This window comes from Typopeltis vanoorti, chromosome 23 (genome assembly GCF_054136105.1).
Source record: "Typopeltis vanoorti isolate ZY-2024b chromosome 23, IOZ_Tvanoo_1.0, whole genome shotgun sequence".
NCBI lineage: Eukaryota > Metazoa > Arthropoda > Arachnida > Uropygi > Thelyphonidae > Typopeltis > Typopeltis vanoorti.
This window is the reverse complement of record NC_143571.1, coordinates 71,319,474-71,338,252: the sequence shown is the minus strand read 5'-3', so window position 1 is coordinate 71,338,252 and position 18,779 is coordinate 71,319,474. Positions and strand designations below refer to the sequence as shown.

General features: G+C 37.1%; 1 protein-coding gene across 1 annotated transcript in view; it reads right to left on the bottom strand.

The window, feature by feature from the left end:
* LOC150093941 (cell adhesion molecule Dscam1-like) overlaps positions 1-18,779 on the bottom strand; it is a 1,598,688-nt gene that overhangs the window by 276,984 nt on the left and 1,302,925 nt on the right. The window contains exon 29 of the mRNA XM_090412925.1: positions 15,448-15,511. Within this exon, the coding sequence (XP_090269051.1) occupies positions 15,448-15,511 (64 nt within the window). The remainder of the gene's footprint in view (positions 1-15,447; positions 15,512-18,779) is intronic.

The following is an 18,779-nucleotide window of genomic DNA, read 5'->3' as shown; positions in this document are numbered from 1 at the left end:
TTGATATATCTTTCCATTGTGAGATATGTTCTAATTTAACTACTATTTTATTTCCTGTATATATTTCTTGAATGTATTGTAAAAGTTGGTTTCATATATTTAAACTGGTTAATATTTTAAACAATTTTTGTCTACTCATTTTGTCAAAGGCTTTTTCATAATCAATAAAGACCATGTGTATTTTTTTTGAAATTCTCTTTTCTTTTCTATTAATAGTTTTAGAGTAAAAATTGTATCTATGCAGGATTGGCTTTTTCAGAAACCATTTTGTTCTTCTAGTAGTATGTCCTCTACAATACTGTTTAGCTTCTCTTTTAATATTCCTGCATATATTTTATACCCTGTATTTATCAGACTAATTCCCTATAGTTTTTGCAATTGTCTTTATTTCCTTTTTTATAGACTGGGATAACCAGTGCATTTTTCCAAGAGTTAGGAGATTTTCCAGACATCCAAACCATATTAAAAAATTTCAGAAGTCTTTAATTAAATTTTTCACCTGTATTTTTGTATAGTTCAATATTTATACTGTCTTCTCTTGGTGTTATCCTATTTTTCATCTTTTTTATTGTATTTTTCAGTTCCAACATTGTGATATTTTCTGTTAGGTCATTCTTTGTTTTATGAAATTTTATTTCAGTGTTTTCACCTGTCCAGAGATTTTGGAAATAGGTCACCCATTTTTCTAAATCTATTGTTTGCATTTTTATCTTTTCTTTTATTTCTTTATTCATGTATTTTATTACTTTATAGGTTTTGGGTTGTGTCTTAAATATATCCTTTTCTAGTTTTGTTATGAAACTGTTCCATCTCTCTCTCTCTCTCTATGTTTTTTCCTTACTTCTCATTTTACGATTGCACCTTTTCTTTTATACTCTATTTCTGCTTCTAGTGTTTTGGAATTTAGCCATTTCTGGTAACTGTCCTTTTTTGTATTTATTATATTTTCTATTTCTTTGTTCCAGTCTCGTAATCCTCTTTTTCTAATCCCATACATAACTTTTCCCTCCCATACATAACTCCTTGATATTCCTCAGATAGCTAATTTCCAAACCAATCCACTAACCATGATATCTAAACTCATACATTGCAATGTAGATATCAGCTTATCATGTGGTATCCTGTGAAATGACTTTGAAAAATCCAAAAATATGCCAGCAATATACTTTTCCCTGATCAAACATTCTTGCTACTTTATCATAAAAGGCAACCAGATTGCTAAAACAGAAGTAGACTCTTAACAAAAACATGCTAGCCTTCATAAACAATATTACCCTAATCTGTTCAATTTTGTATACAATCTCTTTATTATTTTTTAAGAAATATTAACAACCATATAAAACATAGAGATTGGTCTATAGTTTAATACCTCTATTCTACCACCATCCTTACAATGGCATTATTTACCTTCTCTTCTCACGGACTTATCCAGTTGCAAGACTCATTAAACATTCCGATTATTCATTAGCATGACCAGTTCTTTAACACATTCCCTTAAAATGTGTTAAAAAACCTCATCCTGATCCACTGTCTTAGTAGAGTACTTAGTACTCAAAATGCATCTCCTTTTCTTTTCTAAACCTTCAACCTTCCCCATCCCTCTATGAATAAAACCTACTTCATTAAATACCTTTATTACTGATCTGTTTAATGATAATTAAATGCCTTAATAAAGTGATAATTAAACAGCTCCGCTATGTCATCTGCATTGGTTACCTGACTACCTTCTCCATCCAGCAAGGTCATATAATCATTTCTTCTCCAACTGGCTATATAATGAAAGAACTCCTTGGGATTCTCCATGATTTGCAGCACTAGCTTCCTCTGATGCTATAACTAAATCTCATATTCTAATTTTCCTTTCCTTATTTTTCAAAAGCCTATCACCAAAGTGAGGATATCTCTGTACCTGTAGCAGTAACTAACATGAGAATTGAAGTTAAGAAATCAGAGGTACTTAGTATATTGCAAAATTTAAATGCAAACATCACTGTAGGTTTTGATGGAGTATCAGCTCGGGTGTTGCGTGAATGTGCAAAGGAATTGTCAACGTCTCTTACTTGGTTATTTAACTTAAGTTTGAACTCTGGTATGGTCCCTGGGGAGTGGAAGGAAGGCGAAGTAGTTCCTTTGCATAAAGGTGGCTCTAAAACTGTGTTAGTTAATTACAGACCAATCACCATCTCGGGAGTGGTGGTAAAAGTATTGGAAAAGTTGGTTAAAGACAAAATTCAAGAATGGGTAAATCAGGATATGATACTTTATAGGGGCCAACATGGTTTTGTTAAAGGTCGATCGTGCCTTATAAATTATTATAAAAATGTATTAATTTTTTATAATAGAATGACATCTGAGTTGGACAAAGAAAATGGCTACACAGTGGGTACTTCTGGATTTTGCTAAGGCTTTTGACAGATAAAATGGAATACTGTTATGCAAATTGGAGCAGATGGGGATGGATACTAAACTGGTGATATGGATAGGAGAATGGCTCAGAGAGAGATACCAGAAGGTGGTGTATGGAGGAGCAGATGAGACAGGTAACCAGTGGTGTGCCTCAGGGCTATGTGCTGGGCCATTTTGTTTAATTTGTACATAAATGATATAGGAAATGTCTTAAAGGGAGATATTCAGTTGTTTGTTGATGATGCAAAGTTGGGTAGTGCAATAAAAAATCAAGCTGCTGTTGAGAGTTTGCAGGATGATTTAAATAAGCTGGCAATTTAAAATGGGCAAAAGGTAATGGATGTCGGTTCGATGTGGAAAAGTGTAAAGTTATGCATTTTTGGGATTAAAAGATTACCAGCTGTATACTACATTGATGGAACAGTACTCCAAGAGATTTATGAGGCTAGGGACTTAGGGGTTTTCGTGGATAGGAAGATGAAGTTCAGGGGACATATTGCTAAGGTGTCGAAAATTGGACATAGGATTACTTGGTTATTGAGGAACATACTAACAACCAGAGATAAAGAGGTTATTATTCCCCTTCATAAAGTGGTGAGTGATGCAAAAAATGCTCCCTACATTGATAGAGTCAGAGCTTGTGGATTGAGAGTTGGTTGATAGGCAGAGAAGAGGTGATATGATAGAAACATCTAAATTACTAAAAGGTTTTTATAAGATTGATGCAGAGGAAATGTTTCAACTGTGTGATAGTGATGGAAGAACAAGAGGTCATCCCTGGAAATAAAGGAAAAGTATGGTTAACAAGGGTGTGAGAACGAGGTTTTTCACCCGGAGGGTGGTGAATGAGTTGAATGCATTGCCTGACTCAGTTGTGAGTTCTTTTTCTGTAAATGAATTCAAGAAGAGATATCATAGATATTGTTTTGATAGTTTGGGTCTCCCACAAAGAGTCTACTGACTCCATGGAGATACCCGTAATAATAATAATTATCTTTGTAGACAGCTGTATATTTCTCTGACTGTTCTCTACCTCTTTCTTTATACTTTTTCTGTAATTTCTCTTTCATCTACAGTTTCATGTTTGATTTCCCTAGTAATCCGCTTCATTCTGAATCACTTTATTTATTTTCATTCCGAATATGTAATCTGCAATTGCTGCTAACAGATCTTTCTTAACTAGTTTACATTTACAGTCACACTACTGAACATTCTTCTTCAAATTCTCCTATCCATTATACCACTTCAAGGTGGTTTTCTAAGTCTATTATAATCACTTGCCTTATAATTCTACATAAATTCTTTCCCTTTAATATTTCAACATGTTTTTTATGCTGCAAGTCAAGACAGCACAGTCATTCACATCAGCTAAAGCCATGTATCACATGTTAGTCACAATCTGGTCCTCTGATGCTATCACTAAATCCAAAATGTTTGATTCTCATGTTCCTTATGAATTCTCATAAGGAACATGAGATTCATAGGGAACAACATGATTCTCATGTTCCATATGATATCAATGATATTTGTTCCTCAAGAATTCCAGGAATTCAGTTCTTTTATTACTATATGCTGTTTCTTCTAATTTATACTCTCTTCTTCTCTTGAGCAGGATCTTCCAGTCTTCTCTATTCCTTGCTGTTCGAAAAAGTTCATATATGTTCTACATCCCGAGATGTTCTTTATTAATTTCAGCCAGGTAATTCTTGGTCTTCCGGGTCTTCTTTTTTGAGTTGGAAAAGTATTGATTAGGATGTTAGGAAGTCTGTCTGCGTCCATGCATACAGTGTGTCCAAACCATCTCAGTTGTTGTTTTCTAATATTTTCTATTATTGTCTTTTTATACAATAGTTCTTGTCTGACTGTGATGTTTGTTTTCTTTTCTATCCAACTTGTTCTATTTATTTTTCTTAAGCATTTCATTTCAAATGCCAGCAGTTTTTCTCCTCTCTTTTTTTTAACTGTCTATGCTTCTGCTCCATAGATGACTGTTGGTATAATTATTGCTTCATATAATTTGATTTTGGCTTGCTTAGATATCTTGTTTGTTTTCCAGATTTTCTGTAATTTTCCCATGATGGTCCATCCTATCGCTATCCTGTGTTTGATTGTTTTGAGTTTATCTATTGTTTCTGGTAGTTTTGATCCAAGGTATATGAAGTTGTCTACTTGTTCTATTTGTTCTCCGTTTAGGGTGGCTGAGATAGTAGTTTCGTTCCTCCCTATTTTCATCACTTTTGTCTTTTGTATATTTATTGTCATGTCATATGTTTTACAGGTTTCGTTTAGCTTGTTGATCAACTTTTGTAGTTCATTTGGGGTTCTTGCAAGAAGGACCAGATCATCTGCATATTTGATATTATTTATGTTTAAATGATTGACATTGATTCCAGGCTCATTGTCTATTGCCTAATTTATACTGCCAATGATAAAATCTTCCATAATGATCACTCAACTTTACACTTGCTAAACTAATCTGCCTAAACGTCTCCAGCTTTTCACCTTCTATATTATTAAGTCAGTAAGATCTTAGCGAGTAAACTATAGTTAGTAAGATCTTGGAGAAAGTAGTGAGGGACCGTATACTGCATTGGGCAGATGAGGGTAATGTTATCTGTGAGAGTCAATGTGGATTTGTGAAGGGGCACACTTGTTTTAGCAATATGCTAGCCTTTTATAATAAAGTTACAAGAGCATTAGATGAGGGAAAGGCATATACTGCCATTTTCCTAGACTTAGCAGAGGCATTTGACAGGGTGCCACATGATAAGTTGATGTTCAAGTTGCAACACATGGGTCTGGATGTCAGATTGGTCAACTGGATTCAGGATTGGCTGTCTGATAGGTATCAGAGAGTTGTGTATGGTGGAGCAATATCAAAGAGGCAGAGGGGTTCAAGTGGGGTAGACAAATGGGGTTCAACAGGGCTCAGTACTGGGACCTATATTGTTTAACCTTTATATCAATGACATTGTCCATGGATTGCAAGGGGATATTCAGTTGTTTGCAGATGATGCGAAGCTGGGAAGGGTTATTAGTAATAGAGCAGATGTGGTAGCCCTGCAAGAGGATTTGAATAAGCTAAATAGATGGACAAATGAATGGGGATGCCGGTTTAATGCAGCAAAATGTAAGGTTTTGAGGTTTGGGACACATCGATGGCACGCTGCATACTCTATTGGAGGAGATATACTGGACGAAGTAGAGGAGACAAGAGATCTGGAGTTGATGATTGATAGAAACCTGAAATTCAAGGGACATATTGCAAAGGTGGTGAAGGTAACACAAAGGATTGCTGTAATAATGAGAAGGATGCTGACCTGCAGAGATAAAAGAGTTATCATTCCGTTGTATAAGTCTCTGATCAGACCACACTTAGACTATTGTTCTCAGATTTGGTCCCAACGATTTGAAGGGGATAAATTCACTGTGGAAAGGGTACAAAGGCAGATAACAAAGACAGTTTCAGGACTGTACAATGTCAGTTATAAGGATCGGCTGAGGGAATGTGGACTCCAGAGTTTGGTGGATAGAAGAAGGAGAGGTGATATGACTGAGACTTTTAAACTGTTGAGAGGTGGTTACATGGTTCACATTGGGGAGTTCTTTTGCTTGGTTGAACAGCAGGAAGGAGTCATGGCAACAGACCATCCCTGGAAATTACAAAAGGAAACTGTGAGAAAGAGGGCGAGGAGTGGTTTCTTTGCATGGAGGATGATTGAACCATGGAATGCATTGCCTGATAGAGTGGTGAGAGCAAGAATGGTCAATGCGTTTAAGGAGTGGTATGATAGATTTTGTGTTTCCTGGGAGGGACCTCCCTCGATGATTCTTGATAGACTTGTGTTTCTTAGAAAAGACCTCCCACGATGAGTCTTTTGACTCCATGAAGGCATGAATAATAATAATAATAATATATTCCCTAGCAATAAGCAATGTTCCACTAAATATCCTGTCTTGCCCACCTCTACCTCATCACATACTCTCAACGCCATCAGTGTCATTTTCCTCCTGTTTCGCTCTCTCTACCCTAAGAGAGTACAATTCATGACTTAAGTAACATTCTACAACCACATTTAATCTCCCTGTCTCACTGAAATATTCTGGACATTATTCTCTGTCAACTGCATTTCACTAATACAATAGACAGATGGAGTCTATCAGGGCCATAAACTCATTCACTTTATTTCTGTAACTCCTGGTATTGAAACACAGAAAAGTCAATGCACTTCTCTATTATTCATTCATTCATTCATTCTCTCATCTCTCAAGCTACTATCTACACAAGACCACGCCTACTACCTTCTACTCTGCTAATGCTAGTTCTCCCCTCTGATACACTCACTTTGCCCAGAGAGCAACCTCTCCATTTTTTTTAATGTCTTCCCCACATGAAATAATATAAGACCTATAACATATCTTCTATGTACAAGAGTGTAAGGAAATAGGATCTGTTGATGTGTCTTTTGCACAGCTGAAGGTTGTAGTTATTTGGAGAAGACAACAACCTTCTGTGAGAGAGGTATTTCAAAGAATAGAAGTAGATGGAATGAAAAAAAAGGAAGAGAAGTTGGTTCATTAAGTTTAGAGTAAGACTATAAATGAGTGTTGACCAGTAGCTGTTGTTGCTCTTATGAATTTGAAAAAAAGTGGAGGAAAGGAAGGTTCAGCAGAAGATTGTCCAGAAGAATATGAAACTACCTGTAGAACAGGCATAAAGTAGAAACTGAGTGAGAGAGGGATTGGAGTAGATCTATGAGAGAGGGGATCATCAATTAGTTGGATTGTTTTCTTCTGAATAGCATCAAGCAATCTTAGAGAAGATTTTGATGCACCATCCCAAAGTGTTAGCAGTATTTAATTTTTTTTTTTTATTTTGTGACACCTCTTAGGAATCCAAAGACTCATCAAGGGAGGGCACCTACTCTACAACTCACTGCCTCTACCATTTAATTAATCAACTCCACCAACACCATCTACTTCCCACCACCACTACTGTTTTTTGTCTGTAAATTGCATGTGTTCTGAAGGCTGATTTGTCATGTGGGGATGAAAAACCCGAGTTCCAAGTATTCCATAGTTAGGGCAGATTTGGAATTTATAAGTATTAGAAGTCGTACATGTGAATAGTTGCCTTGAGCAGAAAAGTACATCAAGTTTTTTGGAGGCTGCAGAAGCTACAGGAAAGATTGAAAGTGTAGGTCAGCCCAAGAAGAAAGATCTGATTATGTTTGGTTATCTGGTGAAAAGATATGTGAGATGAGAGTTTTTGGCATTGGTTATGGTAGACCTTGAGGCTTTTAATAAGTGGGATCTACAAGGTTTATGTCAAATGAAAATAGGAATGGTGTGTACTATTATCAGAAAAGCTATAGATAGGATTTGAAGTCAGTGAAAGTACATATCATTGAGATGCATTCATGGGGAAATCTGATGAGAAGAAATTATCTACCATGATACATAGTGGGTGACCAAAGAGGAAGCTGGTGACCCAATTGCAAAGAGAGTAGAAGGCAAACCATACGATTTTTTTTTTCTCACTAGGCATCAGGCCAGTAGAATAATGGTTGATATCAAATCATGGTCACTTTGGCATACTCTATGAAATGTAATGTAGCTTTGTATATGTATGTGCATACTCCAGATGATGAAGTAAATATGAAGGTCAAAACATTAAGAAATTGAAGTAATTATTCTTAACAGACAGTAATTTTAAAACCATAGATTTAAAAATTAAGTAAAATCATGCAAAAGTTACCTGGGAGCTGATGTTGACAGTGACCACAATTTGGTTTTATTGAAATGTAATCTGAAATTTAAAAAGTTGTCACAACCAAGGAAAAGGTCCAAATGGAACATAAGTAACCTGAAAACAGAGGAAAACCATAGAAACTATAAACAGCAAACTGATGAAAGCATTAAAACTGGAGAGAGGGAAAAGAAAAATATAGAGGGAAAATGGACTCATTTGAAGGATACAATCATCAAGGCTGCCAATGACTGCATAGGATTAAGGAAGAAGCAAATAAAAAACCATGGATCACCCAGGACATTCTAGATCTAATAGATGAAAGAAGAAAATACAAAACCTCCCTAAAGGAAGAAAGCAAAGACAAATATAAACATATAAAAAATATGATAAACAGAAAGTGTAAAGAAGCAAAAGAACAATGGCTTACAGAGAAATGTAAAGAAATAGAAGATCTAACAAAGACTGTAATAATCGATAAAGCTTATAACATTATAAAATGAATAAGCTAGCAAAACAAGACACGAAGTACAATTATCAAAAATAAACTTATAGGTTATATAAACTTATATAAACATACTTATAGATGTATAAGTATGTATAAGAAGGAAGAAATTTCGGAAAGACGGAAGGAGTATTTAGAAGATCTATATAGTAGAAAAGATCTAGATGCCAAGGCTATAGAAGATGAAACAAGACTTGATATGGAAGAAATTGGTCCAACTATATTAAAAGATGAATTTGAATGGGCACTGAATGAATTGTCAGCCAACAAAGCACCAGGCACTGATAACATCCCCTCAGAATTAATAAAATACTCAGGAAACATAACTATTATTATTATTATTATTTCGGGCGACTCCAGGAGTCCTTAGACTCATCGAGGGAGGCCCTAAACATCATGTCCACACAACTATGCGATTACATTCTCACAGTATCTATCATACCTTGCCTTGAACTTGTTCACCGTCATAGCACCCACAACAGACTCTGGCAGCTTATTCCACTCATTTACCACTCTAAAGGTAAAGAACTCAGCTCTAACACCCCTGCTAACCACACTCTTGCCCAGCTTCCATAGGTGTCCCCTAGTTCTACCACCACCAGTCCTGATCTCAAAAATATCCTCTGAATTAATCCTATAGAATCCCTTTAGCAATTTGAATGTCTCAATCATATCTCCCCTCCTCCGCCTATCAACTAGTTTCTGGAACCCACAAATCTTCAACCTGTTCTCATATGGTTCATTCCATAGACCTGTTGTTATCTTAGTCACTCGCCTCTGGATCCTCTCCACCTCCTCCCCATCAAGAAGGAACCGAGGTGACCAAATCTGGGCACAGTAGTCGAGATGAGGTCTTATCAAGGCTCGGTACCTCTGTACCGAGCCTCTTATCAAGTTTATCTTATCTTATCTTCATCTCCCTATCCACCAATACTCCCAAGTCCCTGGCCTCATCAATCTCTTGGAGTACAGTTCCGCCAATGTGGTATACTGCTGCTAATCTTTTCACCCCAAAATGCATAACCTTACATTTTGTCACATTAAATTGACATCCATTCTCCTTAGCCCAGAACTCCAATCTATCTAAGTCATCCTACAAGACTTTGACATCTTCTGCATTCACTATTGCCCTACCCAACTTTGCATCATCAGCGAACAAATGAATTATTCCACTTAGATCCTTCCCTATATCGTTAATGAACAGATTAAATAGCAGTGGTCCAAGAACAGAACCCTGCGGCACACCACTAGTCACAGGCCGTCTTTTGGACTCTACTCCTGAATAAACTACTCTTTGATATCTCTCCATCAACCAACCACCTATCCATCTCACCAACCCTATATCCATTCCCATATGTTGTAGTTTACGGATTAGTATTCCATGTGGTACCCTGTCAAACGCCTTTGCCAGGTCCAGCAGTATCACTGTAAACCCATTTCCCTTATCCAGTTCAGCCGTCACCTTGTTATAAAACTTGAGCAAGTTACTGAAGCATGAACTACCCTTCACAAAGCCATGCTGTCCCCTGTACAGTATCTCATTTTCATCAATCCATTCCTGTATTTTTCCCTTGACTACTTTCTCCAAGACCTTGACAACGACTCCTGATATGCTGATCGGTTGGTAATTTGCAACCGTAGTCTTGGATCCTCCTTTATGCAGTGAAACTATTTTCCCCTCTTTCCACACCTTCGGGACTAAACCAGACCTGAGACTCAGATTAAACAACATGGTCAAGGGCACTGATAATTCCTTAGCCGCTTCACGCAAGACCAGTGCTAGTATACCATCCAATCCCACAGATGTATTCACATTAAGGTTCTGTAATAGACTAGTCACCTCCACTTCATTCATCACAATTCCCGTATAAACTAATGGTTCCTTCATTTTTTCAATGTCACCATCTGGATGATATGCTTTTGCAAAGTGCACACTCAGTAACCCCACTATATCGACTGATTCAGTGACCTCCTTACCATCATCATTCCTTAAAATCAATTTTGCCGTGTATAGTTTTTTTCTTGCTTGCAGCATATTGAAAGAACTGTTTGGGATTCTCTTGCAGTTTATGAAAGGAAACTTGCAAAGCTAGTTTCCTTTCATAATCCGCTTTTGCTTTTTTTACCACACTCGTTACCTTTCTGGCCTGCACTTTATACCGTTCGTGTGCCTGCAGGTCACCCCTTTTTTTAAATTCCCTCCACAGTTATTTCTTTTTTTGCAGCTGAAGCTTAATGGTGTTATTCATCCATTTAACCCCTACTTGTTTTACTATTCGGACTCTAAGTATACAATCAGCCATAACCTCCTGTAAATGCTCCTTGACCACTTCCCATGCTCTATCGACGTCCAGCCCTTGCAGTTGTACATGCCATGGCACTGATCCAAGCAATCTCCTAAGCTTGTCATACTTGCCAGCACGGTAATTCCACATATACCCTGTCTTAATCGAAAATTCCACACCTTTAGCCACCTCCCAGGTCAAGACCTTATGATCACTCTCACCAATAGGTGGCAAAATGGTCATATTCATTACAGTCAAATTCTCAGATGCTATTACCAGGTCAAGCACTCTCACACCCCTAGTATTTTCAATTACATGCTGTCTCAGATAGTTATCATTTAATAATTGAATAAAATCCTTTTCCTTCCTCACATGTGTCCTCTCCTCCTTCCAATCAATGTTACCATAGTTGAAATCCCCCATAATAATTACCCTCCTTCTACTCATTTCATCAATTTCCCTATGCATACTATCTCCATCATCTATTCCATCACCTGGTCTATAGCAGCACCCAACTGTATATTTTATTCTTCCAGTCTCAATCTCACACCAAATAGTCTCAAAAGAGCTCCTTTCACTATCCTGCGATACAACTTCAATTCTCCTTGGTTGCAGTTCATCAGCTATCATCAATAATACCCCTCCCCCCATTTTATTCTCTCTGTCCCTCCTAAACACACTATAACCTACACATTCTATCCCACTAACTATATCATCTTCCGTCAGCCATGTTTCACTAATGCCAATAACCTGTGGCCAGGAAGAGCCAATCAAAGCCAAAAATTCTTCCTTCTTGTTCCTAATACTCCTGGCATTAGTATACATGAAATGCAGTGATCCCTTAGTCCCACCCCTATATTGATGCGTTATTCTAAATGACCCATTCCCATTTTTTGTCCTTAGTACTGGCTCGGGTACATTATATACATTCTTACACTCATCTGCCTCACTGATGTCTGCATATCCATTTCCCCCCCCCCCCCTCCTTGGTAGTTCTAGTTTCCCTGGTTTTGCACATCCATTTTCACTTCATTCAGCAACACTCTTTCCAGTCTCCGCACACCAAGTCCATTCAAATGCAGGCCATCCATCTTGTATCCAACTAAAGCATACCTTTTCAAGATCATAAAGGACATTTATGAAACAGGGATCATCCCCAAAGATTTTACACAATGCTCTATCATACCCATTCCTAAAGCAAATAATGCAAACAAGAGTGAAAATCATTGAACAATAAGATTAATATCACATGCTTCGAAAATACTGCTCAAAATTATACAAAAAAGACTAACAAAGAAGGTTGAAGAATATGTTGGCAATGACCAGTTTGGATTCAGGAAATAGCAGGGGACAAGAGAAGCGATCCTAGCTCTAAGAACAGTTATTGAAAGAAGTTTGGAGAAGAATCAAAATACTCTGATAGTCTTTCTTGACTTGGAGAAAGACTTCGATAGTACTGACTGGAAGCAAATGTTTCACCTCTTAAAAACAATAAAGGTAGATTGGAGAGATAGAAGGCTCATATTTAATCTTTACAAGCATCAAGAAGCCCTAATAAAAGCAGCCAGCAATATAACAAAAACCGCAATAGCAAAAATACGTAGAGGTATAAGACAGGGTGCTCTCTTTCACCCATATTGTTTAATCTGTACATTGAAGATGCAATAAATAAACTGAAAGAACTAATAGAAACCGGAACTAAGATAAATGGAATTGATATTAACTGGCTATGGTTTGTGGATGATATAGCAGTTTTAGCTGATAACGAAAACAAAATGAAAGCTATCCTAACAAAGATGGAAGAAATCTTCACACAGTACAGCCTAAAAATTAATTATAAGAAAACAAAATTATTAATTACAAGTAAAGCAAATCCAATGAAAATAAACCTAGAAATAAATAATAACTACTACAACAGGTATCCTCTTTTAAATATCTTGGAAGTCTTATCACAGAAGATGGAAGAAACCAAACAGATATTAAAGCACGAATAATCCTAGCCAAAAAAGTATTCTATAACAGAAGAAACATTTTTACCAGTAAAGGACTTAGCATCCAGCTCAAAAAAAGGCTAGCGAAAACATACATATGGAGTATTTGCATTATATGGTTGTGAGGCCTGGACTCTAACAAAACAAGACATGAAAAAGTTGGAGGCATTTGAAGTTTGGTGCTGGAGAAAGATGACGAAACTTAGTCAGACAGAAAAGAAAAGTAATGAAGAGTTCTGAATATGGTTCATGAAAAGTGTCATTAATGAAACACATCAATAAGAGAAGAAAAAGCCTAATTGGACACCATTTGAGGCATCGGGGGGGGGAGACTGATTACAGAAATAATGGAAGGCACTGTAGAAGGAAAGAGGCCATGAGGCAGACCAAGAATTTCATATATAAATAACATAATGATGCTAACTGGCGCTAAGAGTTATGAAGAGATAAAAAGGAAGTCATAAGACAGGATGTTGTGATGTGCTGCTATATTTATAATTTTCGTATTGATGCACCAAAGAAGAAGAAAAGACAGCAGTAGTCTCCATGGATCAAAATCAAATTCATAGAGATGGTAATTTGCTGAGAAAGCTGCTATGCCAAATGCAATCAAATGCCTTAGGAATGTCAAAAGTAAGCAGGCAAGATCAGCTGTGGATCAAGAGTGGTGAAATTCATGTTTCTTTGTGATTAGCTGGTTTGCCTTCAGGTGATGAAGAGATTTCTTTTGAAGATCTTTTGATTGGTCTTTCAGAGGAAAAATGCATGCAAGTTTTAATATTCAAATACAAATTACTTGCATATAACCCTCTTCTATCACAAAGTACATTCCTGACCTCTCTTCCCACTCATTTTGCTATCATGTTATTCATTATCACTACTCATTCATTATTATTATTATTATTATTATTATTATTAAACAAGACCGCATGGAGTCAAAGACTCATCTAGGAGGTCCTTTTATCTTACACACACATCTCATCATACCATGTCTTAAACACATTCAAACTACTTGCAGACACCACGCTCTCAGGCAAGGCATTCCAATCACTCACAACTCTGCACGAAAAAAACCTGCCTCTCACTCCCTTACTCACACCCTCCTTATACAGTTTCCAGGGATGACCTCTGGTTCTCCCCTGATCTCCCACTATTCTCTGTAGAACTTCTCCACCATTGATCCTATAACAACCCCTTACCAACTTGTAGGTCTCTATCATATCTCCCCTCTTCCTTCTCTCCACGAGACTTTGCAAATTACATCTTTTCAATCTTTCCTCATATTCAACATTCCAGAGGTTAGAAACTACCTTAGTCAGTCGCCTTTGGACCCTTTCCAACATCTCTTCATCCTTCTGAAAACCCGGTGACCAAATCTGGGCACAATAGTCCAAGTGTGGCCTAATCAAAGCCTTATACATTGGAACAAGTATCTCCCTACTTCTACATGTCAGTGTCCTCCGCATCATTCCCAGAAGTCTTTGTGTTGTCTTCACAATTTTGGCGATGTGTCCCCTAAATTTTAGATCCTTATCCACTATCACCCCCAGATCTCTTATTTCCTCTACTTCCAACAATATATTCTCACCAAGCATAAATTCTGCATCCCATCTTTGTTTTCCAAATTTTAAAACCTTACATTTTGCAACATTGAACTCACATCCCCATTTGCTTGCCCAATCACTCAATTTATTCAAGTCTTCTTGCAAGGACACAACATCTTCACTACTCTTTATGGTTCGTCCCAACTTTGCATCATCTGCAAACAACTGAATATCTCCATCCAAATCTTCACCAATATCATTAATATATAAGTTAAATAGTAATGGCCCTAAAACAGACCCCTGAGGCACTCCACTAGTGACTTTCCTTTTCCTGGATATTGCACCCCCATACACAACTTGTTGATACCTATCAGATAGCCAGTCTCCAATCCAATGCACTAATCTAATATCCAACCCCATCTGCTCTAGTTTGACTGTCAACTTATCATGAGGTACTCTATCAAAAGCTTTTGCGAAATCCAAGTATATTACTGTGTATCCTTCTCCTCTGTCCAAGGAAGCAGTCACTTTATTGTAATAAGTAAGTAGATTACTAAAACATGACCTCCCTTTAGCAAATCCATGCTGTCCATCAAAGATTATACCATTGTTGTCAACCCAACTCTGGATCCTCATTATCATTATCCTTTCAACTCAGTATTACCATACCTAAGAAACACATACTCACTATCTTCCCTCTCACACTTTTCTGCTGCCCAGTGTCTAATACTGATCTGAAATCTATGGCCAACTAATTTACACTGCCTCTCAAGTGATTTGTATCAATACTAGTTTCACCACCATAGTCTCAATCCCTTGTTTCTCTAGATAGCACTTTACTAACTTTCTGCTTTCCAAACCCAGTTGGAACAAAAGTAGGAAGGATAAAGAAACAATGAATAATTTTACAGATTATTTAAATTTTCAACAGAATATATTTCAAGTATGGTCATAACATATTTTTTACCTTGGCTTTGGTATAACTCTTCACTTGCTTTCCCACTTTTACTTGAAGGTGGATCAAGGCTTGTCTACAAAACAAGAAATAAAGAAAACACATATAATCAATAACATGTTAAAAATAATTAGAAAAATGTATCTTTTATTATTATTATTAATAACACCAGATCTCCATGGAGTCAAAAGACTCATCATGGGAGACACACACACACTGTTAGATACAAAGTCCATAGAACTGGGATTTAAACACATTCAATGAATGTGCATTCCATTCACCAAGCTCTCCATGCAAAGAACCTACTCCTTATGCAGCTGTTCACACCCTCCTTATACAGCTTCTAGGTATCCCCTTGTTCTACTCCTTCCCTATTCTTCTTCTACTCCTTGTTCTACTCCTTCCCAGGTTAATGTGGAAGAAAAATTTCTTCCACATTAACCTGGTAATAACCCTTTACCAATTCTTAATCATATCCCCAATCTTCTCCTACTCACAAGGATTTGCACACTGCATTCCCTTCAATCTGTCATCACATCCTATAATGCAGAGATTGATAATGACCTTAGTCAGTCTTCTCTGGACCCTTTCCAACATATCCTCATCACATAAAAACCAGGGTACCAAGTCTGTGCACAAGAATCCATACAAGGTCTTACACAATGGAACCAGAACCTCTCTATTTCTACAAATTAAGGTCCTCTGCATCTTGTGCAATATGACCTCTGAATTTCAGATCCTAGTCCACCACCAGTCCAAGGTCTTTTATCTCCTCAACTTCCTCCAAAATTTCCCTGCCAAGCGTATACTTTGCATCTCATTGTTGCCTACCAAATTTCAGAACCATACACATTGCAACACTGAACTTACAGTTCTATATTGTTGCCCACTCGTACAATCTATTCAAGTTCTCCTGTAAGGCCACAACATCTGCTTGATTATTCATCACTCACCCCAGTTTTGCATCATCTGCAAACAGTAGTATATCACCAGTTAAACCAATCCCAATATCATTAATATACAGACTAAATAACAATGGTTTCAAAACTGACCCGTGCAGCGCACCACTAGTGACTTTCCTCCTTTGAGATAGTGCTTCCGCATACATATCTTTCTGATACCTATCCGATAGCCATTCACCTATCCAACTCACTAGTCTATCATCCAATCCCATCTGCTTCAGTTTAGTGACAACTTGTTGTATGGCAATCTATCAAAAGCCTTTGCAAAATCAAAGTATGACACACTCACCAACCTCTCCAATACCTTCACTACAACTCCAGATATACAGATCAGACTACAATTTATTGCCTTAGCCTTATCACTACCTTTATGAAGTGGAACAATTTTGTCTTCCTTCCACTCCTTTGGAACTTGTGCTATTACAAGACTCTTATTAACAGGTTAGCCAAGGTTGATCCTAACTCCTTGGAATATTACCTTAAGACACGTGGTGATATGTTATCAAGTCCTATTGCCTTATTGGCATCTAGCTTATGAGATTTAACTATAATATACCTCTTGCTCACTCATCATTAAGTCATCTCTCATTTCATTCTCTACACACTTGAGCTTCTGATATCACACCAAGGATAAAACTCCTTGATGAAATGCTCACTATCTCAGCTATTTAACCCTTTATCCTTTATGAAATTAATTTATTATTTGATACAGATATATATTGTTACATTTTTTTTTCTGGTTGTTATAATTTTCAGATGGGGCATGAGAATTATGTGAGCAGAGCTGTGGGTGTAAGCTATCAGAATAAGAGTGAGATAAATGATCATGGACTGGAAGGTTGTAATGGCTTCTGCAGAGGCAGCAAAATCAAAGGTCTATTTTTGAATGATAGGTGAGAAATAATCACCATTGCAACTCCAACAGGTGAACAGTCTACTATTACAGTATTACATGATTGAGTTTATATCATTACTAATATCCTATAAACAATTTTTCTTTCAATTAATCTATTACTTGTTAGCTCTCCAATATTGTTAGATCTTATATTTCAGTCTTCTTGCATAAATCCATCTAATTTTCACACTTCCTCTGGGTATTTTCCTGTTATCTTGATATTATTTATTATTATTAACATCCAACCTCCATGGAGTCAGAGACTCCACGTGGGAGACATACACACTATTGCACATAATGCTCATCCAACCATGCTTTAAACTGATTTAATGTGTCTACATTCACAATACACTCCACTAATGCATCCCACTGGCCAACTACTATCCATGGAACCCGTTCCTTCTCCTCACACCCTCTTTATAGTTTCCAGCGATTGTCTTTTGTTCTACTCCTAGCACCCATTCTATGTCTCTAGCATGTCAACTTGATAACAACCTCTCACCAGCTTATATTTCTCAATCATATCCTCCCCCCTTCCTCCTATTCATGAGGGTTTGCAATTTACATTCTTTCAATCTTTCCTCATACTCCACATTCCAAAGACCACTGTCAACCTTTGTGAATCTCCTCTGGACTCTTTCCACCTCATCGCCATGAAAACCTGGCAACCAGATCTTTGCATAATAATCCATATGAGGTCTAATCAAGTCGTTATACAATGGCATCATAACCTCTATATTTCTGTATGGTAGGACCCTTTTCATCATTGCCATTATCCAATGTGACGTCTTCACAACTTGCGCAATGTGGCCCCTGAATTTCAGGTTCTTTTCCACCATCACTCTTCTCCTTCCATTAAAATTTCCCCACCAAGTGTATACTTTGCATCCCATCATTGCTTACCAAATCTCAAAGCCTTACACTTTGCAATACAGAACTGATAATTCCACTTACCTGCCCAAATCCTGCAAAGCCATAACATCTGCTTGACTCTGCATTGCTCTCCCCAATTTTGTATCATCTGCAAACAGTTGCATATCACTAGTTAAACCTATCGCAATATATTTAATATACAAATTGAGCAACAATGGTCCCAAAACTGACCTCTGCCATATGTCTGGAGTTGTGGTAGTTGGCGACAACTAGTTGTTGGCCATTTGAGATTGGTAAGAAACAGGATACAGAATTGGGTTGAAAACAGCAATATTCTTTATGGTTAATAGCATTGATTTGTTAAAGGGAAATCATGCTTTACTAACTTATGTACTATTATCTAATCCCATCCATTTCAATTTATTTAATAGTTTGTCGTGTGGGAGCCTATCGAAAGCTTTTGCAAAATCCAAGTACACCACTGTATATGCATTTCCCCTGTCCAACGTATTTGTCACCTTGTTATAGTACATAAGTTAGTAAAGCATGATCTCCCCTTAACAAATCCATGCTATTAACCACAAAGAATATTGCTGTTTTCAACCCAATTCTTT